At 48.4% G+C, this 26,178-nt stretch overlaps 12 protein-coding genes across 12 annotated transcripts; 7 read left to right on the top strand and 5 right to left on the bottom strand.

Moving 5' to 3' along the window:
• Nucleotides 1-105: 105 nt before the first annotated feature.
• BJ212DRAFT_1211434 (carbohydrate-binding module family 48 protein) lies at nt 106-490 on the bottom strand (the record flags this gene model as incomplete). Its single annotated transcript, XM_041329236.1, has 3 exons — nt 106-291; nt 360-408; nt 459-490. Coding segments are annotated over 3 exons (267 nt in total), but the record flags the coding sequence as incomplete, so codon positions are not given.
• On the bottom strand, nt 479-3,671 carry BJ212DRAFT_1037050 (uncharacterized protein). Its single transcript, XM_041328899.1, has 3 exons — nt 2,562-3,671; nt 1,532-2,457; nt 479-1,482 (listed from the first exon to the last, which is right to left on the bottom strand). The coding sequence occupies exons 1-3, from the start codon at nt 3,508-3,510 to the stop codon at nt 697-699; spliced, it is 2,661 nt and encodes an 886-aa protein (XP_041195818.1). The 5' UTR covers nt 3,511-3,671; the 3' UTR covers nt 479-696.
• Nucleotides 3,672-4,665: 994 nt separating this feature from the next.
• On the bottom strand, nt 4,666-5,310 carry BJ212DRAFT_1266940 (uncharacterized protein; the record flags this gene model as incomplete). Its single annotated transcript, XM_041330620.1, has 4 exons — nt 4,666-4,785; nt 4,834-4,926; nt 4,977-5,104; nt 5,151-5,310. 4 exons carry the CDS (start codon nt 5,308-5,310, stop codon nt 4,666-4,668), a joined length of 501 nt encoding a protein of 166 aa, XP_041195819.1.
• An 89-nt stretch (nt 5,311-5,399) lies between these two features.
• Nucleotides 5,400-9,446, top strand: BJ212DRAFT_1340774 (Mechanosensitive ion channel-domain-containing protein). The gene is made up of 13 exons (XM_041335120.1): nt 5,400-5,618; nt 5,677-6,332; nt 6,382-6,805; nt 6,857-6,932; nt 6,981-7,573; nt 7,628-8,049; nt 8,106-8,140; nt 8,205-8,242; nt 8,298-8,365; nt 8,418-8,439; nt 8,492-8,685; nt 8,739-8,747; nt 8,800-9,446. Exons 2-13 carry the CDS (start codon nt 5,815-5,817, stop codon nt 9,149-9,151), a joined length of 2,751 nt encoding a protein of 916 aa, XP_041195820.1. The 5' UTR covers nt 5,400-5,618; nt 5,677-5,814; the 3' UTR covers nt 9,152-9,446.
• Nucleotides 9,447-10,550: 1,104 nt separating this feature from the next.
• On the top strand, nt 10,551-11,628 carry BJ212DRAFT_1297922 (20S proteasome subunit; the record flags this gene model as incomplete). The annotated part of the gene is made up of 6 exons (XM_041332638.1): nt 10,551-10,553; nt 10,606-10,752; nt 10,805-10,908; nt 10,959-11,047; nt 11,097-11,297; nt 11,348-11,628. The coding sequence occupies 6 exons, from the start codon at nt 10,551-10,553 to the stop codon at nt 11,626-11,628; spliced, it is 825 nt and encodes a 274-aa protein (XP_041195821.1).
• Nucleotides 11,629-11,792: 164 nt separating this feature from the next.
• Nucleotides 11,793-13,423, bottom strand: BJ212DRAFT_1266945 (cytochrome oxidase assembly protein-domain-containing protein; the record flags this gene model as incomplete). Its single annotated transcript, XM_041330621.1, has 4 exons — nt 11,793-12,101; nt 12,152-12,339; nt 12,389-12,879; nt 12,933-13,423. 4 exons carry the CDS (start codon nt 13,421-13,423, stop codon nt 11,793-11,795), a joined length of 1,479 nt encoding a protein of 492 aa, XP_041195822.1.
• Nucleotides 13,424-13,654: 231 nt separating this feature from the next.
• Nucleotides 13,655-13,950, top strand: BJ212DRAFT_1236195 (bola protein; the record flags this gene model as incomplete). The annotated part of the gene is made up of 2 exons (XM_041329538.1): nt 13,655-13,748; nt 13,820-13,950. Coding segments are annotated over 2 exons (225 nt in total), but the record flags the coding sequence as incomplete, so codon positions are not given.
• A 356-nt stretch (nt 13,951-14,306) lies between these two features.
• BJ212DRAFT_1266812 (putative methyltransferase-domain-containing protein) lies at nt 14,307-15,366 on the bottom strand (the record flags this gene model as incomplete). Its single annotated transcript, XM_041330608.1, has 6 exons — nt 14,307-14,374; nt 14,437-14,491; nt 14,546-14,705; nt 14,754-14,831; nt 14,886-15,022; nt 15,073-15,366. 6 exons carry the CDS (start codon nt 15,364-15,366, stop codon nt 14,307-14,309), a joined length of 792 nt encoding a protein of 263 aa, XP_041195824.1.
• Nucleotides 15,367-15,396: 30 nt separating this feature from the next.
• BJ212DRAFT_1340804 (uncharacterized protein) lies at nt 15,397-16,798 on the top strand. Its single transcript, XM_041335121.1, has 3 exons — nt 15,397-15,763; nt 15,817-16,484; nt 16,549-16,798. The coding sequence occupies exon 2, from the start codon at nt 15,866-15,868 to the stop codon at nt 16,469-16,471; it is 606 nt and encodes a 201-aa protein (XP_041195825.1). The 5' UTR covers nt 15,397-15,763; nt 15,817-15,865; the 3' UTR covers nt 16,472-16,484; nt 16,549-16,798.
• A 2,312-nt stretch (nt 16,799-19,110) lies between these two features.
• On the top strand, nt 19,111-20,187 carry BJ212DRAFT_1037597 (uncharacterized protein). The gene is made up of 3 exons (XM_041328901.1): nt 19,111-19,314; nt 19,371-19,666; nt 19,723-20,187. Exons 1-3 carry the CDS (start codon nt 19,288-19,290, stop codon nt 20,114-20,116), a joined length of 717 nt encoding a protein of 238 aa, XP_041195826.1. The 5' UTR covers nt 19,111-19,287; the 3' UTR covers nt 20,117-20,187.
• A 2,368-nt stretch (nt 20,188-22,555) lies between these two features.
• Nucleotides 22,556-23,118, top strand: BJ212DRAFT_1266397 (uncharacterized protein; the record flags this gene model as incomplete). The annotated part of the gene is made up of 3 exons (XM_041330564.1): nt 22,556-22,795; nt 22,851-22,964; nt 23,023-23,118. The coding sequence occupies 3 exons, from the start codon at nt 22,556-22,558 to the stop codon at nt 23,116-23,118; spliced, it is 450 nt and encodes a 149-aa protein (XP_041195827.1).
• Nucleotides 23,119-24,659: 1,541 nt separating this feature from the next.
• BJ212DRAFT_1266377 (adenosine deaminase editase) lies at nt 24,660-26,171 on the top strand (the record flags this gene model as incomplete). Its single annotated transcript, XM_041330561.1, has 6 exons — nt 24,660-25,056; nt 25,115-25,480; nt 25,538-25,654; nt 25,711-25,810; nt 25,866-25,940; nt 25,997-26,171. 6 exons carry the CDS (start codon nt 24,660-24,662, stop codon nt 26,169-26,171), a joined length of 1,230 nt encoding a protein of 409 aa, XP_041195828.1.
• Between the last annotated feature and the right edge of the window lie 7 nt (nt 26,172-26,178).

Here is a 26,178-nt window from a genome sequence, read left to right on the forward strand (position 1 = left end):
GGTCTCGCTAGACAGTAACAACTCTTCAGGTAATGTGGTGGCTGAAGTCATGGAGTCAGTGGGGCCTTGGGGAGCAGTGGTTGATGGGTGTTCCATTATAGGAGCGGGCTTAGAGGGCGCAATAAGAACATTATTAAGGTTCCCGGCACCATCTAACTCTGTTGGGCGGTCATTGCGGGTGACCCATTTTCCGTCCACAATGAACTTATATGGAACTTTCTCATTCCAGGGAACCCTGACATTGCCTACGAAACCAGATGTGCCCTTGGGCAGATGCATAGTGCAGGACCACTACCAGGATACGAAAGTAACGAAACTGAGCCTGCGGCGGACTTTGGGTAGGTAGGGAAGCCACTTACGTGGTCGAATGAGCCAGTTAAGATCACATCCGAAGCATCACTGTAGGGCCTGAGAGTAGAAGGTGAGCACAAGCGCTCATCAATTTGGAGACAACATACCACGAGAATTCGGCTTCATGCAAGTCGTCCATGGCGTCAGACGAAGAGTAGAAGGAGGGAGAGAACAACCTGCAGGAAACCCTGCCGTAAAGTCCTCATGTTGGCAATGATTCAAGCCGAGCCGCGAAGTGTCACGCTGAGTCGTGACAAAATATAAATGTACCTAGACCTATGTAAGTAACAACCTTAACGCTTGGTACAAAATGAAGAAAGCGCAAACGGCCATATCTATTCACTATCAACGGCTCCCCTTCTTGTCTGCTCTCCATTCCTTGAACATTCCATCAAGGCTCTTGTATAATAGGTGGGACGGCAGACATCGAATTATCTCACTCATCTTCTCCTCTGCCTCTGCCTTTCCCTTATCACCAGAAGCCTTCCGCGCAAAGTCCACTGACATGTGGAACAACGCTAGTACCGCCAACGATACGTGCGTCTGCTGGGCACCGTGCGACGAGGACTGTGAAAGAGCAGCCAAAAGTGGCCCCGACACGCTCGGAGCTGATATCGCAGGCGTAGATTGGGAAAAGGGGGTGGCTCGCTCGCCTCTGACCAGCCTGAGAAGAATCTCCATCATGTTATCTACCTCAGTCAAATGCGTCTTCACGAAGCGCTGACGTTCTGTGGGAACACCAACAGGGGAGTTTACTGCCCACCCATCCAGCACTGTCCAGATCGTCGGAGCCTTAGAGACAAAATAATCAGGATCGAGACTCCTGTCAAGATAGTGAAAACGAACTGGGTCAGGATCTACAACTACGATCTTTTTTTCCCACCCATCAGCAGCATCCCCTGCTACCCAGAACATTCTTCCAAACATGCTCTTCAGCCACTCCTGAACATCGCCTGACTTAACCCACTTAGGTTCCGATAATGGGCGCTCAGTATCAAGATGGACCATTAAAGTGATCTTTGAAGGTAGTAAAACCTTCGAGAAGGAAGGTAGAGTCTCATCAGTGCTGGACGCTTCAGATAGCGTTGGTAAAGGAGAATATGATTTTGTCGCATCAGAAAGTCCCTCAATCTATCAATCGTGTTAGAGAACATAAGAGTGGACAAACAGATGATCTTACCAAAACGCCCTTGAGGCCATCGTCGCTACCTTTATCGAGTGATATATGGACTTCGATTCGACCCTCAGATCGGTAAACCTTCAAGTATTCGACCACTCCTGCGTCCACGACCAAACGCCTGCTGCCGGCAGCATACGATATTGACAGGCGGTTTGCAGATGGCACTGGGCCACCTTTTGAGACTGCCGTACTCGCTGGAGGGTATGACGGCTCGCCATATGTTGAACCGGAAGAGGTTGACAACAATGTATTCGAAGTAGGAGAGGCAGGGGGCTCAGGAAGGTGCTCTTGATCCGCAGATTCGTTGACACTTTTGGCATGAACAGTGACTTCTTCGTGCTCGACCGAAATTTCGCCGGTAAGCTCTAAGACAGCTTGCTCTTCTGAGTATGTGCCAACACCCATATCCTCGTCGAGAATTGTTGACGCAAGTGACGCCTCTGTTTGAAGGGGATTCGTGTCGGAAATTTGCGTGTCGGATACCTGCGTATCAAGGAACCCAGCATGATCAGCAGACTGTTTCTCGCTGTGAGGCATATCAGACTGAACAACAGGAGGAGAGCCATGACCAGTAGAAGAACTCGTGTCAAAGGAAGAGCTCAAATAAATAGCATGAGAAGGATCAGCTAGAGTAGCTGATGCATCAAAGAGCTTATCAACATTTTCATCATCAACAGGCTGGGTGGCTGGCGAAACATCACCACCCTCTTCAGGTGCAGAAACCAAAATGTCCACGTTCGGCTGTGTAGCGACAGCACCACCATGGTTTACACCAAGGTCAACAGCAGCGACATCTGAGGACGCTGATGGCTTGACTCCTTCAGCATTCGGGACAGCATCATGATTGTCCCCAGCATGTAAGCCATCAGACTGCTCGTGAACACCTCCTGAAGAGGCAATTCCGTCCATGTCAGTACTATGGGGGCCTTTAAGATATACGTTAGTTTGTACAGCCTTGAGCCACGAATGGACGCTCCCCCAAGCTCGAAAGCATCCACCCAAAGCAAAAAATAAGGAAGGTTCAACTCACCATTCCCATTGAGAAAAGTATTCGTAGCAGGAACGAAATGGGGAACACTTGCAGCATGGCTCTCCTCTTCATCCATATCATCAACAGTAGTAGCCGCATCGACATCGGCATCGGCACCTACGTCGCCTTCATCCTCAGCGATAGCGGCCATGAGCCAATCACCTTCACTGGCAGTTTCTGCCACGCTGGGCGCTGCACTTCCGCGGCCCACTCCATCCAAGTCAACACTGATATTATCGTCCATCTGGCTGCTGCGAGGAGGAGGCGGTCTTTCTCGACCTTCCTCTGCATCGCCATCATCATCCTCAAGCTTCTTGCGCTTGCCTTTGCGCGTGTCTGGAGGTGCAGTATACGATGCATTATGCGGAATGGGATGCAAGTCATCGGGAGAAACAGGAGTGTGAAAATAAATGCGGATGCGAGAGGGTGGAGGCGTCGTCAACGAGGACGACTGCTCCTGGTAGGGAGCATCCAGCTTCGTATCTGCCGCGTCTGCTGTTGGTGCGGGTTCTAATTTTGGGACACCAACATGCATGTCCTCATCTTTAACTTGCTCTTGTGAGGATTCCAAAAGAGAAGCGGCGACCTCTTTTTCTTCAGCCTTGACAGGAGATGGTAACACTCCCCACGTCCATCCAAGTTCAGGCATCTCGAGGCCCACAATTTTAAAGTCAGTGAGCGTGCGCCGATTCTCGTCCTTCTTACCGCTGCTTGCAAATTGCGATGCATCACGGTTTCCAAAATTTGTACTACCATCCTGACGGCCTGCACGACCTGAAGTATGTCCTTGTCCTCGTCCACGGAACGCAGCATTGTTTTGATGGTGCTGATGTCCGGTATTGAACGACCCACCTCTGCGATTGTGAAAGTCCTTGTTGAAACCTCCTCTCGATCCGTGTCCACGCAGAGGATTTTGTTGAGCAGGCGGCGCCACCTCGTCCGCTGCCATTGTTCACGAACATGCTGCCGCCTCTGCCACCACGTTGTCCAGTCAATCCTCCCCGGTTTCCGCTCATGACTGCACCTCTGCCTCTTCCGGAGCTCATATTGCCTCCTCTTCCGCCCAATCCACCTCTGTTTCCACCTAGGGGCATCTGATTGGTGCCAGGCTGCCCTTGGCCCTGACCTTGGTTCTGGGGATAAATTCCGACACTTCCCGGCGGTGCAGGAGGCGGTTGAAATTGAGGTTGAGGAGGGGGCGGACCAAGTTGTCGGGTCTGACCGTGGTGTTGATTCGGGCCATCAAACCGTTGACGTTTGGCAGGGGGAAGATGTTGGGGTGGGGTGTGATGAAGACCATGATTATGTCGAGGCTGCTGCTGGGGTTGGGGCTGCTGTTGAGAAAAATATGGCTGCGGAGGGGCCATCGTTTGCGTCACATGCGGGTACGCAGGGGCTGCGATTGGCTGTTGAGGTTGAGGAACATACGGTTGCTGGTAGCCAACGGAGGGTTGATACGGATTGTACTGCTGTTGAGGTGGAGGTGGCGGGGGTTGGACCACAGGCGGTGGTGGCTGATACTGTTGTTGAGGATGACTATGTCTCTGCTGCCAGTGCATGCCCTGACCTACCATAACCGTAATTTGCATACAGAGCACTTTGTTCAGGGGGCGGTCTTGGAGGCTGCTGAGGAGCGGACCATGCTGGAGTATAAGCTGGAGTCGCCTGTTGTTGTTGTTGCTGCTGCTGCTGCTGGGCTGCCGCTACCCAATAAGCGGAATAATCTGGAGGTGCAGCAGGCGGTGGTCCTGGAGGAAGTGGTGGTTGCGGCGGGTTGTATGTCGGTTGCGGTATAAAAGGATTTTTATTCATGACAGAATCCCTGAAGCTGCCGTCGTCGCCGTCGTGGTCGCCGATGGACAGCTTGTCGTCGTCGTCGTCGCTGGTATGCGTGATTACTGCAGTCGACACTGAAAATGCAACGAACACATTCATGCTTATGTCAGCTCCCAGTGACCTTTACACGTCCGTTTTACATATACCTACTATAACCTCGAGTGAAAAAAAAATACAATTACAAGTGTAAAAATAATGCCATAGAAATACAGGAATTGAGATTGATATAAGATCGTCAATTACAAACTGTCCGTCGGCGTGCATGATACTACTCCCTTTCCTGACTTGCACCAGAGGAGGCACCTGACGTGCCCGGGCCCGCGCTCGGACCACCGGTCTGGGTCGATGGGCTTGAGCGCAGCTGACTTAGTTTATCGTGACGTTCACGCTGCAAATGTTAAGCGATTGGTGCATGTCCCCAATATAGCACACCTACATCATGATCATTCTTATCCTTGGCGACCTGATCGATGTGTGTTCGCGCAGTCGAGAGGTCATGTCTGTGTTTCTCTAACTGCTGTTGCTGAGTCTAGGTTTCAAGTTCAAGCGTCGAGAATAGGGTGGAAAAAAGCTACACACATGAAGGCCCGCCTGCGCATTGTGAAGGTCTGCAACAGCTACATCATGCTTGCGGGTGATGGCATGGAGGGAATTGACGGTCTCGAGCTCCAGCTTTTCCAGCTTCCTGACGGCTTTCTCTGCTTTGTCTATGGACTAAAAAATGTCAGGAGTGGATAGAATTCAGGAATCAACACCTTACCTTAGAAGCCTTGGCTTCTGATTTCTCGTGCTTGTACATGTCCTTGAAGGCTGACTGCAATTTCTTTTCCTCAGATTTGGCCTCTATCGAGAATTCCTTCTCAAGCTTCTTCATAGACTCTGGATCTGCAGGAAGTTCTGTAGGTGCGGACATGTTTCTTGGAGAGGAAAGTGTATGATGAACGAGCGATATAGCAGTGATTACCTAGCTTGAAGCCCCTAAGGCAGCCTGAGACAGAGACATATGCCAATTTGATTTTTTCACGTGGCAACTGTGCATGACAACAGAAATCTCGAGAAATCGGCGATCATCGCAAAGAACGATTCGTTCTGGAATCTGGAGTCCTTTTCATCTTACGACCATCTTGCAGATTCTGGCTCCACAGGCGCGAGGTCGTTGTCGATTCTATTCGCTTTACTGGAGGAAGCCTTGAAGCATATTAATATCTGCACCATATTCAGGTAGACCAAATCAGCACTTGCAACTCCCCATCACATCGCGCTCACCTGTTTCTCCCAGAGTCCCTGGTCGAGCACGCTTGTTATCTGATTCCAGTCTCAGTGTGCAGCTAGGAAAGCAATATATCTGTCAGTAATTGCAGCCGATTCAGACTGCCCTGTGACGTGAAGCCGCTAATAATATAATATATGGAGCACGATGAAAGACAGACTCCGTCCTCCCCCTTCATTTGCGCCTCACGATCCGTTGTTTGTCTCTGACGACACCAGCGAAGAGGACCATTTTGTGAACTCCACAACTTCGTCTCTTTTCCAACCTGGTTCAAGCACCTCCCAGCTGGTGCTGGACCGTTATCCATCACAAGATTCAGTTGCATACCGTTCCCAGGTCAATTTGATGAGCGACTACGAAAAAAATGTCCACAAGTCACCACAAAGCAGCAGACAGGAAAGCGGGGACTCGTATCCATCTCAGGTCAGCATTACGCAGGCAGAGACTCAGAAGCCATCTGTCCACTATCACGAGGATGTAATTTCACCACCCGCTACTGGAAGTTACCTTGGATTTCCCAAATCAGACTCACGTCAATCTTCGGACGATGAAGACGAGGAAGACGAGTTCGATTGGAGCGGTGACGAGGATCTCAACAACGAGGAAGCCAAATTCGAGAAGAAAATGGGTGTGAAAATCAAACCTCGTGGCTGGGGCATTATTAGGTATGTTTGCCCAGGATGTATCCTTCTCCGACCAACACGAACATTACAGGCTAGTCACTTTACTTTTCTCTTCTCTCATCGGGTCCACCTTCCTTGCGGCAGTCCTAATCACTCCCGCACTCCTTGTCCATTTCTTCTGGTACAAGCCACATCCAACAGACTACAGGCATTTTGTCGACATCAATATCGAGGCTTGGCTCTTCTGGGCAGCAGCCAATGTCGTCATTTCTTGGGGTCTCGCAATGGTCATCGACATTGTACCTGTCATCACACGTGTGGCGATCGCAGTCACATGGGGTCATGTCTCAGAGACTGTTAGAACGAAATTCGAGTTGTATGCCTCGATCAAGGATACCATTAAACCTCTATTCTATGCCGCAAGCGCCTGGCTCAGCTGGAACATTCTGTTCCAGAATATCTTTAAGTTGAATGACTCATCTAATGCCCAGACTTATGCTCGCTACACGGATCGTGTGAGCATCATTCTGTCTTTCTTCATGTTCTGAAGTTTATTGAAATATCAGGTCGCTCAAGTAATCGAATTCCTGTTCTTTTTTACCCTGGTGATATGTATTCAAAGGATGCTCTCTCATGCTATTGGTGAGGTCACCTGATTGGTGTCAAAATCATAAGTCTCATTGCTCTCAGCGTTTGCATTCCATAGAACTGCGTATAAGGAACGTCTGGATGAAGTTAAGAAAGGTCTTCAAGTATTAGAAACGCTTCGCGGCTACAAGCCCAAATCATCGGCCCGTCACAAGTCCCATAGCTCCCATCCGATGTTTGCGACCTTCACTGGGCTCAATCCGTTCAGCGACAAAGAACATTACAATATTCTCAGTAGCAGACTGCGCTCGGAGAGCTCCGTACCAAGTGAAGGTGACGAAGCGGATACGGAGGACGGAGCAAAGCTGAGGAAGAAAAAGGAAAAGGGGAAACATAAGCAGCACAATTTAACCTCGGAAGATCTCGAGTCTTCAACCATTACGCCAGAACAATTTGCTTCTGTCGCCACAACGCCAGCTACTCAGTCCCCGGTCGAAAAGCATACGACTCACAAATATCCTCCTACCCCTTCCGTCTCACGTTCTGTTGACCCACACACTGAAGATCACACCATTGTCGTTCAAGCAGCGAAGGCGTTCAAGACTGCTGTACTGCACGATGCCCGGAATATCAAAGGCGCCACTAATGAGCTTGATACGTTGGTCTTCAGTGTGAGCTCAACACACGAAGCAAAAGTAGGAGCATTTGGAACTGCGTTATATGTACGCTAAAACTAACTTGGACGTTAGCGTCTTGCCAGGGCAATATACAGGACTTTCAGAGACCGCCGGCATACTTACCTCGTGCCCGAAGACTTCTACCCCGCATTCGCTACGCAGGATGAAGCTGAAGACGCTTTCCGGGTTTTCGACAAGGACAACAATGGTGACATATCGCGATCTGAGATCAAGTCGTCGCTGCTTCGCATGTACAAGGAACGTCGGTTCCTGTCGCGCAGTATGCGTGATGTTAGCGCTGCGCTCAAGACACTCGATCAAATTTTGCTACTCGTCGCTCTTGTCATCTTGTTCTTCATCTCGTTGAGCATTTTCGGTGTCAATGTAACCCAGTCCTTGACGAGTGTATATTCCCTCGGTCTCGCAGCCAGCTTCATCTTCAAGAACTCTGCGAGTAATGTCTTCGATGCAATCATGTTCCTGTTTGTAACTCAGTGAGTCACGTGGTTGTATGCACTTGAGTTATCAGGATAACCCTCTCGGTCAATAGTCCCTTTGATACTGGTGATCGATGCTTCATCGATAGTAAGCCACTGAATCGTGAGCTGAGCGTTGTTAATGATGTTTTCGTTTTCGTTTTCGTTTTCAGATGAGAATCTAGTTGTTAAGAAGATGAACTTGTTTGCGGTATGTGCATTTACCTGTAATGGATGCACAGTCCTCCTGACGCCTTCTTTATCAGACGGTATTTGCTCGATCAGATGGTACTGAAACATATTACTTCAACAGTCAGCTATTCACGAAGTTCATGTACGCATCCGAGCATTTCTTGCGTGCCAGTGATATCTGACAATGCCTACAGTACGAACGTCCGCCGTAGTGATGTACGAGCTTCTTGTACCTCCTCTGAATGTGTTGTACTGATTACCCTGGCAGAAAATGGCGGAGTCTTGTACCATCCAAATTGCTTGGCGTACACCACAAGCAAAGCTAGACGCGCTTGAGGAAAAGCTGAATATGTGGCTTTCCACGGAGGAGAATAGGTGGTTCCAGCCGACCACGTCGGTCGTATTGCAAAACATCAGTTACCAACGCTATCTAGAGTGTACTATTGGTATCTCGCACAATTCGTATGTTTGTTTTCATATAGGAAAGAAGTACAGAAGCTGATCATGTTTTTCAGAACGTGGCAGTAAGTTGCGGAGAATGTGGGTTGAGTGTGTTTTGTTGATGACTTCCTGCAGAGACTGGGGCCTCCGGAATACGCGCAGGACCGCATTCCACGCAGCAGTTCAATTTTACTGCCAGGAATTAGGGATCACCGCATATGAGGCACCTATGCCCGTCGCATATGCAGATGCTAACACACAACATTATAATGCTCCTCAAGAAGCAGTACTACCCAATATCTTTCCAGACATTCAGTCTCCTGGCAGACGACGTTCCCCTGATGCAAGTCGAAAGAGTTTCCTTGGTTTCACACCTCCGCGAGATCAAGGTACTCATTTGACGCGTGCACACAAACGTGTGCGCAAAGGCAAGAGTCGTAAAGCAGCTGTGCGAGGAGTGGGTGCGGACGGTGGTGGAAATGGTTGAGCTTTATCCTTTCTAAGTCTCGACCGCGCAAGACGGTTTGTTTGAACACTTAAATCCCCGACTTGTATAGCAACTCTGTTAAGGGACGTGTCTGAACCAGATTGTCTGTGTTGGTGGTGTGATTGGGATCTAGATCATTTTCTCCTGTTATATGACTTTCAGTGACGCGATTACGTTGTTTTTTTTGTCGACAGTCATCATTCTCGTTATCGATTCATCTTTCGGGACGTCAAACACTCCTCGATCGCGATTTTGAATACTAAATTTCGTTGCAATCTGTCTGACTCTTTCTTGGATGGTGCAGGTTCGAGATTCGCCAACAAGAGCAATTTCTTGACTTGAAGGTCCATTTCAACCAGTCTTAGTCAAGCGGTTATGACGATAGATTAGAAATCTGTTCCTCGTGCGGTGCCGGCTCGAAACCTGCCAACAACAGTTTTTTTTGTGTGGGCACACCTTCAACGTTTCAACGTTCACTCATCGGTAGATCCCTTGAGACGGTATTAACTATCCATAGTGAACCCGAAATGGTCGCTCTAGCTAGACAGATCCGAAATCTGTTTCGCAGGTTCGAAACCCATTAACAACAGCTTTTTCTACTCAAAAGGTCAGTATTAACAATTCATAGCCTAGTAGTGGTTTACCTCAACAGATTAAAAATCCGTCCCTCTTGCTCTGGGGGATGCTGGCTTGAAGCCTGCCGATAACATTTTTTCTTTAGTATCACACCTTGGGCATTCACTAACAATAGGTTGACCCTCAATTGTCTGTCTTCAGCGGTCATCACCGAAGTGGTCAAGTATCAAATTTGAAATGTGGACTTGGAGTGATTCATGCCAAGTGGTTAGTGCAACAGATTTAAAATCTGTTGGACCCCCTTGGACGGCGCAGGTTTGAAACCTGCCAGTAATTTTTTTTCCGGTTGTGACTCAATGACACCTGGAGATTCACTCATAGACAGGGTTTCTTAGAGGCCCATCTTGACCAGCCATGGTTGTCCCCCAACGATGTGAAATCTGTTGTTCTTGGAGCTGGTTCGAATATTGCGGATCTCTTTTATCTGTGATAGCCACTAGTATTTGGCTGTAAGTCCATGACAAGGGGTTCACTTTATCTCTCATAAAAATGATATACCCTCAACTCTCACAGTATGTACCTGTTGCCCTAGGAAGTTTAGGTCTGGTGTGCACAAGTTGTGCACCGCTACGATTTAGCATCATCGATTTTTGTTCACAGTACTAGCACTATGGCAGTTTTGCTATGCTTGAAATAAACCCTAACCACGATGTGAATCCTATCATGGGGCGTGACATCCGATATCCGACACTGACCTTGAACGCGTCACCTACAAACGACCGCGTAAAGCATCCAATATCAGTTCACTTCGTCTACCCCCATCATGGTACGTGCAAGGTCTATGCTCTCCGTGATCTTACTGCTGAAAGATTCCCTAGTTTCGGAACACATACGACTCTGATAACACTGTCTTCTCGCCACAAGGTCGTCTCCACCAGGTCGAGTATGCGCTCGAAGCCGTGAAACAGGGATCGGCGGCAGTGGGCCTGCGATCGAAGACCCATGCGATCCTTCTTGCTCTTAAGGTCAGTAGATGCTAATTACTTCATGACGGCTCTTCACAAAGTGTCTATACAGCGTTCCACAGGCGAACTCGCTTCCTACCAGCAAAAGATGTTCCGCATAGATGATCACGTCGGCATCGCCATTGCTGGTCTTACTTCAGACGCACGAGTACTCAGGTATTTATTGAGTTTTACGGTGTATAGCATGCATTCTGACTTGACTGTAGCAACTTTATGCGACAGCAGGCAATGGGAGAACGTATGATGTTCAATAGACCTATGCCGGTGAATCGTCTCGTCTCTTCCATCGCTGATAGTATGTACTCGAGTGGCTTTTATATGGCTAATGCTCATGTTGCTTGTAGAGGCGCAAGTGAACACGCAGGAGTATGGTCGCAGACCATACGGAGTTGGTTTCCTCGTCGTTGGTCAAGATCAATCAGGACCCCATCTTTTTGAGTTCTCGCCATCAGGAAACTCGTATGAGTATTACGCCATGTCGATCGGTGCTCGCAGTCAGAGCGCAAAAACCTACTTGGAGAAGCACTATGAAAGTTTTGCAGATTGTGTGCTGAATCCATCTTACACCGTGTTCATGTTATTGAAGTTGTTGCAGGCAACCTCGAAGACCTCATTCGGCATGGTCTCCATGCCCTCCGCGAGACCCTCCAACAGGACAAGGAGCTTAACGTGAATAACACGTCGGTAGGCATCATCGGACCCATGGGTCAACATGAAAAGCCCATTTTGCCGCCAGGCAGCTTCCGCATCTTAGAGGGTGACAAAGTAGAAGTATACCTTCAGAGTATGGAGAAGGAGAAGGAGGAAGCACCCGCATCCGTACCTGATGCGGCACCAGCGCCTACTGCTGATGACGATGTACAGATGTCAGGATAAACTAAGATATAATAACAGCCACCTTTCTATTTGACCAATCACAAAAACTGAGGTTCGAAAGACTCAACAACTGTCAGTGAGATACAGAAGTCGTGGTTTGGTCCAGATGCATAATGATAAATGAGTGGTGATGTGTAGCTCTAAAATGTTGGGTCGTGTGTGTCTTACAGGCCAGAGCTCTTTGCCTGCATCCCAGCTTTCCTCCACATCTGTGCAGCTAAGCCTGGCCTACGCAAAGATACTAGTAAGTGCACCATCGTGCTCAGGAGAGCAATGCTTCCTGCCTGATGAGCAGCTGCAATAGGTACAGGGACAAGGTATAACAGTGTTGCAAGACCCAGAAGAACTTGTACATTTGCCATGGCAAAGGCTGCCGTGACAGATTTGCGAGCAAGTGGTGGTAACAGCGCACGGATGGCGGGTCGTCGACTGTAAGCGAAGAGCATGCAAGTGCTGAGATACGTAGTCATCGCCTGTAATCGAACCCTTAGAAGAGTACAACATAGGAAAGAACGAAACGTACAAGAACTCGATGATCGAACTGAACGGTAGTGGGATTCTCAAAGATATTTCTCCACCACATATCAGATCCATCGGCATTCTTTGCATAGGCGGACGAGAATAAATCATCCATGGGAGGTGCAAGTCGGCCACCCATGAGCGGAAATTCGTTATATAGCAGACCGGCGTCCAGCCCAGCAACAAACGCGCCTGCACATAAACTATAATTACACTGAAATGAAAGCCGAAATGAACGAACCTGATAATGCAGTCAAGAAGACCAATGCACTCAGCCCTTTGGACAATCGAGAGAACCTCTTCACAACAGGATTCGAAAGCACGTTCTGCCAATTCATAGTACTGGACCCGCTCCACGAGCCACCTCTGGCGTATCTCCAATCTTTAATCGCCGCTAGCCCAGTTCCAAGCATCCCTGCGTATAGCACCACGGCCGTTCCAAGATGAGCCGCTAGACGGTACTGAGAGACGCGGGGTACTGCGCCTGGCGTGTCCATGATGGAGTCTTCCAAGCCTGATTTCACCATATACCATCCAAGGAAACCCTGAAAACCGATAAGCAGTGCCATGCCCGTCAGTTGCATAGGCATCGAGGCAGTGAGCTTCTTCCGGAGACCAAAGTAAGCCAGAGGGACCACAAATGCAATTCCAATAAGGCGCCCAAGTACACGGTGACCCCATTCCATGTAAAAAATGTTCTTGAATTCATCAAGGGTAATGGAGTGATTGAGACTGTGGTGCGTTCACGAGATCATCCAAGGAGCATGCATGAAAAAGATGCTCACAGTTTAAATTCAGGGGTAGCCTTGTACTTCTCAAATTCAACGCTCCAATCCTCCACATTCATAGGTGGAATAATGCCCGTGATGGGCTTCCATTCTGTGATGCTCAACCCTGATTCGGTGAGACGCGTTACTCCTCCCACCACTATCACCGCGAAAACCATTGCTGATGAGAATAAGAGCCAGCGCCCGACCGCTGGTGGAGCAAGTATAGGTAATTGTGATGTCTGTGCAGCACCATGAAAGGCGTTCGCAGAGAAGAATCGAGGCTCAAGGGAATGAAGAACAGCTGGCTTTCGCTGCGCGACCACTGAATAACACCTCCGGTAGAGCCATGAGTTACAGAGAGGTGAACTTGTGACTTCAGCAGCAAGGCATGACTTGGGCACTGTCCTTCTGGAGAAGTTGACTGGAACAGTTAAAAATGTGCGCGAAGCTTGTAAGCCAAGATGGACTCTTGGACGCAGCAAAGCGTTCACGAAGCTCAGCTGCATAGGAGGTTCCCTCAAGCCCAGACCTGGACTGGTCAATGCGAATATTCAATGTATGTGGCACTGACCTACTTGACCGACTCAAATGAATACGTCGAAAATGCAGATTGAATTTGTGCACAGCCACAATATGCTCGCCGTACTTCCGTCCACACCACCACCATGTTCACCTTAAGGAGGGGACTGGCAGCGTCGCGAGCCCTCCGGAGGTTTTCAACCAAGCCCCATCTGATTCCGCCAACCAACCTTTCTGAAGGAGAGAAGCTAATATACGACAAATTGACCGACAAGTTTTTGCCAACTGAACTAGCTGTGCAGGACATTTCAGGTGGGACTCTTTTACCACTCGCATAGCTCGCGATTAGATTGGTTGACCTGACTGATACTATAATATATCAGGAGGCTGTGGTGACTTCTATGCTATCCAAATAGCAAGCGAGGCTTTTAAAGGCCTTTCAACCTTGAACCAGCATAGACTTGTAACACGAGTACTGAAAGAAGAAATTGAAGGAATTCATGGGTTACAGGTCAGGCGTCGCCGTCATTACCAGAAGTTTATTGACACATGATCTGGTCCCCCAGGTCAAGACCATCCCACCCCCATCAGAATCATAACTTGCTTCCTCGGACACTCACTGTATACCCGATTGTATGGTGCATACGTACACAAGGTGTTGACGGCACTTTATTTCATTTTAGCCATAGAGCAATATATGGGACATCATTACCGAGAATGATCGGATCCCAAGTTACGCACGCTACACTGCTGGAAGTCTACGCCATCGGAGCGCTTATTGTACCGCATCTCTCGAGAAGTAACGGGGTATTGGAATTACTCTAGCCCAGAATAGTGTCGGAGCAGTCACTTGACAAGCCTCATGGCTTCTCACGGCCGCTTTGTAAGAGTTAGAAGCGAGATGGCTTCACGATTGTAAACTTCGCGATTTGGGTCGTCTTCCACCTTACGAACACTTGTTATCAACCTGTTATCAGATTCGAGAAACCAAAAAAGATACATGCCTCTTCCCAACTGAATTTCTTCTTCAACATTGTGAAGAACCGTTTGTCTGCCTACGGGACAGTGCTGGTACGGACAATTCACCAAATCATAGATCTGACGCTCACCTTGCGTCTCTTTTTGTAACAAAACAAAATTTCTGTACTACCACCGATGGCCATCTCTGATAAGGTCTGGACCAAAAGAGGGAAAGCAGGCTCAAAGTAAACACAGTCTGCTGCGAGGATCAGTTCAGGAGGAGGTATGTCCGAGGACAGCGTCTCTCCCCTGTACGAAGTCAATGGTGCACAGCCTCTTTAAAACAAATCATCTTACCAATTGAGTTCACGAACGGAGACACAGGACTGCAAACCATTCAACGTCACATTTTGTTGCATAATACCCAATAACGGGCTGGAAGAATTATTGCTTCACTGAGACAGCTGAAATAAACAATAAGGGACGAACGCTTGATCGGTGATCCAGACTGTACCACCGAGTGCGCCTGCTACAAGACCAACCAGTCCCGTTCCACTACCGAGTTCGACAATCTTCTTGCCTTGAAGATACCCAATGCCCCGAAATGCGATGTAATTTGATAGGACCTGCATCGCATCAAATGTCTTGCTCTGGTATCCAAGAAAGAAAAACCTACCTCACCAGCTGGCCAAGCAATGCCACCACAACCATGAGATGCATCAACCTTGAGTGATATCGACACAAGCGGGGAGTCCGCAGGAAAAGTCAATCTGATCGTCTCATCGAGGATAGATCGCGGCTGTGAAGGTACGACAACGGTATCTCGAGTAGAGTCGCTGGCGTCTGTCCTGAGATGTCGTAAGGGATCTAATGCGTCGAGAGCCTCGTCTAGAGCAAACTCATTTAAGCTTGCTACCGGTTCAGGTGAATTGTCGAATAGCAACGATGTGGGTTGAATTATAGCCGACATAACTGTCCGATATTCGGTTGTAATTTAGACCCTAAGCTACGAACGTTATGATATCTGCCAGGGTCCTGGTCAGGTGCTCAAGCCCTTTCCGGCGGCCCCACTGTTTTTGGAAAGTACTGAACTCTCTTTCAGACACCGACTATCCGCTGAGCACGGTACCTAGTACGGGACACCAGCTGATCATGAAGCTCTTCCTTCAACTCCACAAAGTGCGAGGTTCTTCAGCTCGCTGTCCACTTTGGTGACCGGACCCACGGGAACAGGCCAAGGTTCACACGAAACCAGTGCGATTGAGATCAGAGCGCGCACGAAGCCATGCGATTAATCCTCTGATCACAAGTCGGTGTCACGCCAGTGCCGCAACTATTAGACAATCTGGGAGTCGCTTCGGCAAGATGCGTTTCCTTAGCATTGTGCGAAAGCTCGGCTTGGCTAAAATGATATCCACATCTTTTGATAGAGCTATATAGCATTCCGGTTCTCTTCATTCCCCGCTTTCATGTCATTTACAGAGATGCAGTCACCTCATGCAGATAATCTCGCACCTCTCCCTGTATTCTCTCGGCGGAAGACCTCTAGGTTACGCGGACCGCGCCCATGCAGCTGGCTTCAAACGGGGATAACAATAAAAGAAGAAATTGAAGGGAGCTGGTCATGGACATGTCGGCAGGCCGACCTGTCCAGAGCATCAACAATATGTTCCCGCACCTCTGGCGACTCTAATTCATCCAATCAGTCCAGTATCAATTCCGAGTCCTCGTCCGGCTCATCCTCATACATTGATGATACACAGAGTTCACCATGTGATCACATGTCGTCACGCAGACATAAACGCTCTCAACGGCGAAGACCATCGGGTCCACGCCCTCCCTCCTGTCCACATTCTCCCATGCGACCTACACTTTCCGTCAATACATCACTGTCACCCCCCGTTCCCCTTGAGAAGCCTGTCCTTTCGCTGCCCCTGACAGAGTTCCCACATATAGCACCAACTGAACCCACGACGCCCGCACCCCAGTTACCTCCAGCGATTCCGTTTTCACCCTCAGAAGAACTTGATTGGGACGCAATATTTGAGGTATTGGCTTTAGAGAGCACCACATAGCTTGAGCTTGGAGGTACGAGTTCATAACCAGTATTGCAACGACAAGCAAAGTAACTAATTACTTGGTTGGATAGCAGTTTAGACCACAGATTTTTCGCACTCACTCATATAGCATACTCACACTTTCATCATACATTCATGGTCATGGACACTCCATTTTATGATCTTAATGATTTAATTTTTCTTGCAATCTAATAGGTGGTTCGTGGCTTGTTCAGTTATATCTTTCTTCCACGTTCCTTTTACAAGAACGTGGGCGTTGACAAAAATCTGTACACTGTAGCATTGGCGCGTAAATTGAGGAGGAACGACTACGGTCGCCTTTCTATTGGTGTGCCTACCGGAAGGCTAAAAATAACTTGTGCGAGACCATCGTGCTTTTAATGTACGGACTTGGGTCCTGAACCAACGATAATAGCTGTAGTCTATGGCCCAAGAATACCTCACATTATTCTAGGCAATATCGGGGGAGAAGGGAAAGTCAAGGGAAGGCGTAAGTTGCTTCCCAGACTCTGAATAATCAAATGTTGGACAACCTGTGTACACGGGAGATCGTAGCGCCGCTGACGCACCAGTTCCTCGGCCACTTCCGACTTCAGCTTCAGACTTCGTTGCTAGTGAGCTTTGTCCCGCGCGTTGGCTAATCTCAACAACTTTTATTGGATCCCGTTGTTGGATATCGTCTCCAGTAGCAATCACCCTTAGGTCAATGAAGAACAGATCAGAACTCACGAGTAAGCAATCCAAAAAACGACAATGATGTTAACACCCAACAGTGTGCAGAATAAAAAGTGCCTACTGCGTAGTTTTATTTTTCAATATTCAATCTTGAACCATGGCAGCCAGATTACCACGGGTGCGTTTGCAGAGAACAGCTTTGCTGTAAGAACCTTATCGTGGGAGTCGAGAAAGTTTAATACCAGGCCACGGGATGAACAGCAGTCTCATGGTAAGGATGCCATTGGCACCTGTTTATATGCATATATATTAGTATGTACCTACCAAGTACATAGAGCAGCTGTTGAAATTAGACTGCGGCAGATCCTCCAACTGGATGGTCATTTAGAAGCTCGTGTGCGACACGCATAGTTTAATGGGAATCATAGCAACTGCGCAGGAAGTGTCGCCGTGTGAAGGGCTCACCGGCACCGCCGAGGTGCATACAAACCTCCATGAGACTATTACATATCTATAGCCTTTATGATATCAGCTTGTACTATTGAACCACCACAAAGACTGCTTACTAGAAATTCGTCGGCTGCAGTATGCAGATGGGAGGCTACGGCAACTCATAGAATACTTACATATACTTATGTGCGAATCTCTGACAATTGTTTGTCAAGTATTTCACAAACAATGACACGACTGCTATACTAGGCGTTGACAGTATGTGGGCAGTTCTAAGGTGTGAAAAACGGGTGCCGCAGAACGACCGTGACCAAGAGTCGGTTGGGGGCATGATAAAGCTGAGGGAACGACTTCTAGATACTGTCCCCGGGCATATGCCTAAGGAAGAAGGCTGCAGCGGCGCAGCCTCTTGTAACACGAGGAGCTCGTGTACTTGTCATTGGTGGAGTCCATAATGATGTCCTTGTCACGGTGGCAAATCAAGCCAGGTCGACCGCATTGCAAATTTCAAAAGTCACGTGTCAGCCCATCAAGTTGAACTTGATCCGTGCAATGAGGCTTGAGCGAGTCTTATCCGTGGCACTTCGACCAAGTACTGGACCTTCCTTTTTTCAAGTTCAAGGTTTGATGAGAGACTAGCTATGTTTGACTTAGTGACTTCCCGGCTTTGACAGGATCCGACGAGCGCTGTTTTATTTCGCGAAAACGCGGTAACCCGCTTAAACTTTTACGTTGCAGATTCCGGAGCCCGAGTCGAACTACCGGCGCTTGACAGGCTACAGCGCGTCTATCGATATTATGATTCGTTGCGCACAAGAGGAGCCGCCACCGGTCACATGATACTAATCAGCATGTTTGCCTCAGGGACATGAGCTCTCGTGACTTCATTCAATTTCCGCCAAGAGCCTCGAGGCATCCTTCTGACATACTCCTAATACAAATCACGACAAATTTTTCGGTCCCTCATCGTTATGGCATGCTTTGGCTTCCTTGGAATTTGCCGCGTTTCGAACTTTTAATTCCATCTCTTCGAGAACGGAAGAGGTGTACTGGGTTGATAAGCGGAAGCGGGATGCAGCGCGTCTTTGGTGCTCGCGCATGTCATCTCCGATCGATAAGATCTTTGCACAGCACCCCAACGTTCTGGTTCAAACAGGTTGTCAGTTGATTGAATCCTTATCTACCAAATATCCGAAGCCGGAACAACATTCAAAGTTTTCGCATTGCCAAATCTTGTCAAATTTAGCAAGTCTTTTAAAGGACGGCTGAGGTATTCTGATCGTTGGAATGGGTCTCCTAGCACGGTTTTGGGCTCCAGATGAGCTGTCTGTTATCAGATGTTGCTGCCGAGATCGTCCTCAATCTTGGTAAGACAAGAAGAACTCGTATGGAATTTTGCACAAGCCTCGTCCAGGCTAGTTTCTCCTTACGGCGAGTCACTGGGTCCCGGGGGTTCAGATACTTGAGATTGGAACAATATGTTTCATCCCTCTAGATCTTTATGCCTCACTATCCTCTTTCATGTTCCAGGACCACGCCATATCTCTGGCGATGTTGCAGCCGCGAACTCACTCGCTGTCCGCATTGCGCAACTTCTTGATATCAACCCCACCAAACAACCCCTCCCTATATCACAGTATGCCGGTATCTGATCGTAACCCCAAAATTATCTCTCCTAAAGCACGATCATGGTCTACTATGCGTACATTGACAACGTACGTTCAAGATCCACTCTTCAATGTCTGCGATACTGGGCTAAATCTTCTTCTAGATCAGCAACAGTTACTCCTCGCGATATGTAGCTGTCTTCGCCAGCCGTGCAGTTGCTGACGAGTGGTGGCGTGCCGTGTCCACTTCCACCAATACGAGGTACTCGGACAGTGTCAGGCGTGTTGCCCCCCAGTTCTTTACCCACGACGCCAGCAAAGCCAACGCCGCCTCATCCATCACTGACACCCAAGTCGCATCTAGTTTCTTTGGCAAAGTGTTTTTCACGCTGCTGCCAAATAAATGCGGATTGAGCGTCATTCCGATTCTAGATTTCGCGGATCATGTTAGCGGGAACTCGTGAGTCACTTTGTTGCAGTTTTTCTAATATCCAGCCAACAACAACCGTGTTTAAGATTTTTCATCCGCTCCAGAGTCTCTCCTAACGAGTACTGGTACTGTCCTGGATCGTCGACAGGCAACGTCACGCCTCACTCCCAAGTTTATGTGTCACGTACTGAGCGTACCCGCTTCCGCGTCCGTCTCATCGATGAGTGCAAGGACACTACAGGGACCATCATGATTGGCTCTGACAAGATTGCTATCGCCTTAACTTGTACCAACCTATTTATCAGAGTCTCCCAAACCGGCTTTTTGTTCGTTTCGAAAAGCCCTGACCCAGAGTTGAAGTTCGGTGACCTTGTAAACGGGTTCGGGGTAATAAATCCCTTGCTGGAAAATGAGGATCATTACAAGAATGTAAAGGAACTCTTCAAGATGGATGATGAGGAAGAGTGGGAACTTGCTTGAGCTAGTATCATTTGACTATTGACAAAGCACTTGCATATGAACGCGAAGTTGGCTTTTACTTTTATGATGGGAGCTACGTCAGCTCCTTCTGCTGATACAGAAGTATACCAGATGACGTTACCTGCTAGATATTACGAATCTTTCTGGCAGCCATAATCTCGCGATGCTAAAAGCAAATATCTGACTCTTCTAACGGGATTGTCGACTAATGGCGCGGAAGGTGAGTTTGAAAAGCAGGTTGAGACTGATACTAGTGCCACAGACAGATATCTTGCGATATATGGGTGTGCTGTTTGCTGTCGAATTTCAGTGGCAGGAGGAATGTTGTCAAACTACAACTTGGAGCGCCACGCGCCACCGCCCAAAGGCCTGGTGAATGGTAGTAATTGTTAGTAGTGGAGTGCTAATCACTCACGACTTCACGTCACCACTGGCCCATCTCCACCCTATCCTTCGCCGGACGCGTCGTACCGGGCCTGTTCTTGCCTCTAGGGCACTCAGCTGTGCCGCGTTTAGGCGCCTTGGATATGAAAACTGGTGGGAATGATGGCAACCTTTTTCGGCCAATCAATTGATCACAGAGATCAGCAGCAGATAAAGACAGCCAAATTTTATGGTACGGTCTGGGTGGTTCCGGGCTGTCTGGCTTACCTGCGGAGCAGTGTACACTGCGCAGCTATACCATCATGTTGGTACTACTCGTACTTACGACATTATTGAGCGACCGAGGCTGCAGTAGGTATGCTCGGACGCTCGGTACGTATTTTCCTTACTTATGTTTAATTCTTCCGATTGAGGCTCCTAGCAATGATGGAAGACACAGCCCTGTACGGCATAACTCAACCAAAATTCTAGTCGAACCCACTGCACGCGTGTTGTCCCATCTCAATTTTCTTCTGGAGCTCTGATTCCTCCCAAAGCCTGGTTCTCTGTGTTTCGCATTCTACCTCATCACGACGAACAAGGCCACGATCCTTTATTGGTCTATCAAGGGAGACATGTCACGCGCCCCGTGTCAAGATGAAAGGTAAAGAGCCTAAGTTGAGGCATCCTTTTGATCAATTTGATGCTACAGAAGACGGCGACCTGGACCAGATTCGAATGTTTCAAATCTCCCCCGAGTCTATCATATCACGATATTACTGTCCCATGTAATAAATCTGCCATAATTACAAGGCCGTTGTCCTGGCCGTATTTGTGGATCTTGTATGTGGACTCTCCACGTAGCTTCCGTTGCTTTCGCGTTGATTCCGCCATCGATTCAGTCGCAAGATCAGCTCGTCACGAAAGTTGAACTTGTGCCAGACAGCTGGATAGACTCGGCCGGACCCGGCCGGACTATGCCGTCATTTCCAATTTCCCAATCTTTCTTGAATGTTCCGCCAAGATTCCGCTGGTTGTCGTCTACAGGGAGTACACTTGCCTAAACTATGGGCAGGGAACACGCCTACACCATGCTGAACTAGTTTAACTAGCCAGTGCTACTCTTACCTTGAGGAATTGAAGAACATAGCTTCGTACAGGATCTGCCACCATCAAAAGATTCAAAACTGTCCATGACTGTCCATGTGTTGACCTCGAGGCTCGTTGGAGTCTGGGGACAGCTTGGGGGCTCTTGAAGGTGCCTTCAGTGCTGTAGCATCATGGCTCCACCGTGCCTCCAAGCACATTGGATCAAAGCCAACCCCAGATTTTCATCTCAGCCTGTATCTTCGGTGGTGATCTGAACTACTGGCGCCCTCTTTTCGGTCATGCACGAGGCCAGGTACAGTGGACTTTCGATGCCGCAGCCGGGTCTTCGTGCGTTCGACCACAACCTAGTTTGAATTGTAACATTCCAATCCGGACTACCGTTCCTATCTTCCCACCACCCTCGAGGTTATGGTGCAGAAGCTTACGATACTACTTAAAGTCACTCCAGCAGTATAAAAATCTCTCCCATTTTGTTCGCTTCCACTTCCACTTCCTCAGCATTTCCTCCATTATTGTTACAAAACATGGCATACTCCCCATACGACACCTATGACGGCTATGACGAATACGACTCCTACAGCCGTCCTCGCAAACATTCGCTTGGATACAGATCGACCACCCCTCTTGGTGGCTACTCACCATACCACGATCAGCGGCTGGGCACAGCGTATAGTGACCCGATGATGTACGGAGAGGTGTCACAATCTTTATCCATGTTCGTTATCATTTGCTAATATTCAATCGTGAAGCGTTACCCTTCGTCAACCTACCCGATGTACCCGTCCACACCCAACCACCGCAGCATATATCGGACACCTAATCACAGCTCGCATTATCTCCCGCATTGTAAGTGCTGGACTGTTTGGAGTCTGGATGCATTCAAACAGGCTCTGACCTTTACCAGCGTATGATGATATGGACTACCGTGCTGGAACTCCCGGCCTCTATCCGCCTCTCGTGCAACCCATGGCACTGGGTAGACCATATCGATCATCATCACTATCTTTCTCAGGAAGACCTCCAGCATTTGGGGACCCCTTCCGCAGAAATACCCCCCCTCAAGTTAGATTCAAGCGTAAAGGTGCCTTCCGGAGCGGGATCACCCTTGGTGAAGCACAAGCCAATGTTCGATTGGCTGGGTACGACTCGTACACCTTCAATGACCTCGGAGTTGATCATCGGGGCAAGATCTATGTGAAGATCTCGGTGAGTACAGTACGAGTCTATTCTCCGACTAAAGCCTTAATTATCCATCTCAAAGTGGCCTGGATATTCGCCACTCAATTACGAGATACCTGTTGATGGCTATGGGGGTCTTGTTGACCTTCAATCATTGACGCGCAGAATAGGGCGTGCGGTTTCACATTACCTTCAGGTGATTATTCAATGGTATCTACTCAATATAGTGGTTTCTCATGTACTGGTGTATATAGGCCAACATCATACCCATACCATGGGATCGTATCGAGCTATCGCACATGGAAGAAGTCAGCATGGGTACATGGCATCTCAAGATGACAACAGCCTGAGCGATATCCTGCCCTGTGCGCGGCCGGCTGAAGCGAGAAGCTATCAGCGTACTTTATTATATATCTTTCAAGTCCTTGATAATCTATTCATACTGCAGCTACACTCGTGGATGCCTGGTGTATCGTCATCTCTGCGCTTCAAGCCCTGTTCAGCTGTACAAGAGATAAAAACATGTGTGTATCATATTACGTCACGAATCTTACGAACTTTTACGAGGTGTCGTCTATGTATTGGAAGGGACTGCCTAATATACACCATCAACATCACCAAGCGCAACACCTTATGTTCGCAGTTACACGAGTGCCGATCGCCGCTGCGGCCTCTTGATGGATTCTTGCTTCTGATGAGAGGAGCTACAAATACCAAGGGCACGTTTCACTTTAGTCATGAAGGGTAAGTGGGTTTCCTTGTCCCTTTCCTATCACAAGATATGACAACAAGCAACGGAAATGAAGACACGTAGACTGACCATGGCTCCAAGTTCTTGCTGCGCATGCTTCCTACCTTGTCCAGATGTCTTGGGATTGGAAAGTGCCGCTTCTGTAGAAGGGTCACGGGCACATTAAACTCGGCAGATCGGTAATTGCCTACGTTACAAACTTACTGTATTCTCCAGCGACTCTGTTCTTGTCTCCACTAAAGAAGCGGAATCTGCGGCAAGCAGATGTGGGATTCCGTTCATGGTGATGTTTCTTTTTTTGGAAAGGATTCATATTGATTGCAAGCGATCGAAACATGGTAAAGTCTTTGCAGAGGAGTGGCCCTTGCGGGACTCTTGGAATGTATCTGTTATGTGGGTGGGCCGCCATCAGAGGACTGGTGAGAACGTTGTATAGTCTTATATACCATTACATGACAGCACACGCAGAGCACCACACCCTTTATTTTCGTCACTAAAACCAATATAAAGACGACATAAAGACGTAACGCCTGATACGGTGCCATTCAGAAGCGAGTTCACGTTCCGTGGTGTGGGATGCTCAACTCTAAATGTACCATGATGTCGTCGTTTGGGACTAAACCTTACGGCGCCGCACCGCGCCAGACCCTTACCGTCTTAAAACACATCCTCAATTTCAGCAGTACAAGTATGCAGTATGTTTATGAATATCATATGCGTCTCTCACTCGAAAATGGAACGAACTTGATTATATATTGCTAGCGTTGCCACGTAACAAGGTTATAGATAGGCCTGCTGAGGTTTAGATCGAATAGATGCATTTTTAAGACTGCATGTGTTGGCGCTGCACGCCGTAAGGCGAGTCCAGGTTAACTGTTAGCGGGTTAGGTGTTCGGATCCAACTTGGATCCCGAGCGACAACGACATTTTAGAACTGAGTCCATCCCTTAAGTGGCACTTGGATCATCATATCCCTCGATAGTTTGTACCTGTGGGGCTGAGGGCTGTCATCCTAGTAGCTGCTGCTGGTGCCAGGTGGCACCTGAACTTACGGCTTATTTGTGCTACTTGTAGCAAGAATGATCTCATATCAGTGACACTATATCTGATCCTCGCAGGAAAAACTGCGGCGATCCCTGCATGTTCTCAGATGAGGATACGTTAACCCTCGTTCATGCTGTGCAGAAGCAATATGCTTCCCTGAATCTCAAGCTACCAGCCGGAACCTTCACGATTCTAGCTGCAATTGCCCTGACTTCATCCGATCCTTTAACGACTCAGCCAAAGATCATTGGATTAGCTACAGGATGCAAGTGCCTTCCAAAAGACAAGCTTCCTCTGCAAGGCGAGGCAGTGCACGATAGTCATGCAGAAGTTCTCGCTCGTCGCTGTGCCCTTCGATGGCTGATCGAAGAGATCGATAGGGCGGCCTCCGATGGATCGCACTGGCATTCTGCGTGGATATCAAAAACGGCAGATGATCGCTATCGTCTTAAAGACGGCGTCTACATGATCATGTATATATCGACACCTCCCTGTGAGAACCACTAGCCTTGTATGTTACACGTGTCTCATTTCAGACGATCGATGTCAAGGTGGAGACGCTTCTATGCGCTTCCTCGCTACTTTCCAAGATAAGGAAATGGCGTCACTGAAGGACTCTGCGGTGTTCCCTCCTCTGGACCCCAATGTTGCGTCCAGAGGGCGAGATAATTACTCCCTTTTTGGCGTTCTCCGTACGAAGCCCGGGCGTGCTGACTCTCCTCAGACATTGTCGTTATCTTGCAGTGACAAAATAGCACGCTGGAACGTACTTGGGATACAGGGAGCTTTGGGCTCTGCCTTTTTTCACCCGATCTACTTGACAAGGATAATCATTGGCGAAGTCCCGCCAGATCTGCACGACGTCGTAAAGTCTGATTGTGAACGAGCGTTCTGGGGGCGTCTGCAAGAAATCCATGGTACATATGTTGTTCAATTATAAAGTGATACTTACAAAAGTGACATATCTTGCACAGGCCTTCCCGAGGGATACAAATTGAGTCGGCCGGAAGTCCAGTTTACGTCGGTTGGATTCGTACATTCAAGGTCGGCACAGGAGCGTTCTTCCCTTACTCAAAGATCGTGCAATGAATGTAGGTATATATTCATGGATGCCTTGCGCTGGCTCTCTCAACTGGTTTATCCTTAGCTTTAACTTGGGTAGCGGACTCTACATCACCGCATGAGGTACTGATAAACGGCCTCAAACGAGGTGTCCCTCCAAAACATCGCTACAAGATGATTTTCTGGTAAGCGCTGGTGATTATCTTCCTCTGCAAGCTGTCTTATGCAGTATCTTGACAGGCCCAGACTCTCAAAAGTCTCCTTGTTTCACTTGTACAGAAAGACGAGGAGCATAGAGAACCTGCCGCCTGAAAGGTAAGGATCCAGGACAACGAGGGGGTAATCCCGAGCACTCACAACTTGTTATGTAGTAAAACAATGACATATTATCAAGCGAAGGAGAACATGGCCCAGTACCAGATGGCAAAAAACTGCTTGCTAGGGGAAGGCCGGCCTTTTTCAGGGTGGATTCGAAGTGGAGCTCGATGGGAGAACTTCGGTTCTAGTAGTGACAACGGACAACAAAGTACTGATATTACGGATTAGACGCCAG

This window comes from Suillus subaureus (assembly GCF_016647635.1).
Source record: "Suillus subaureus strain MN1 chromosome Unknown BJ212scaffold_8, whole genome shotgun sequence".
NCBI classification, from domain to species: Eukaryota; Fungi; Basidiomycota; class Agaricomycetes; order Boletales; family Suillaceae; genus Suillus; species Suillus subaureus.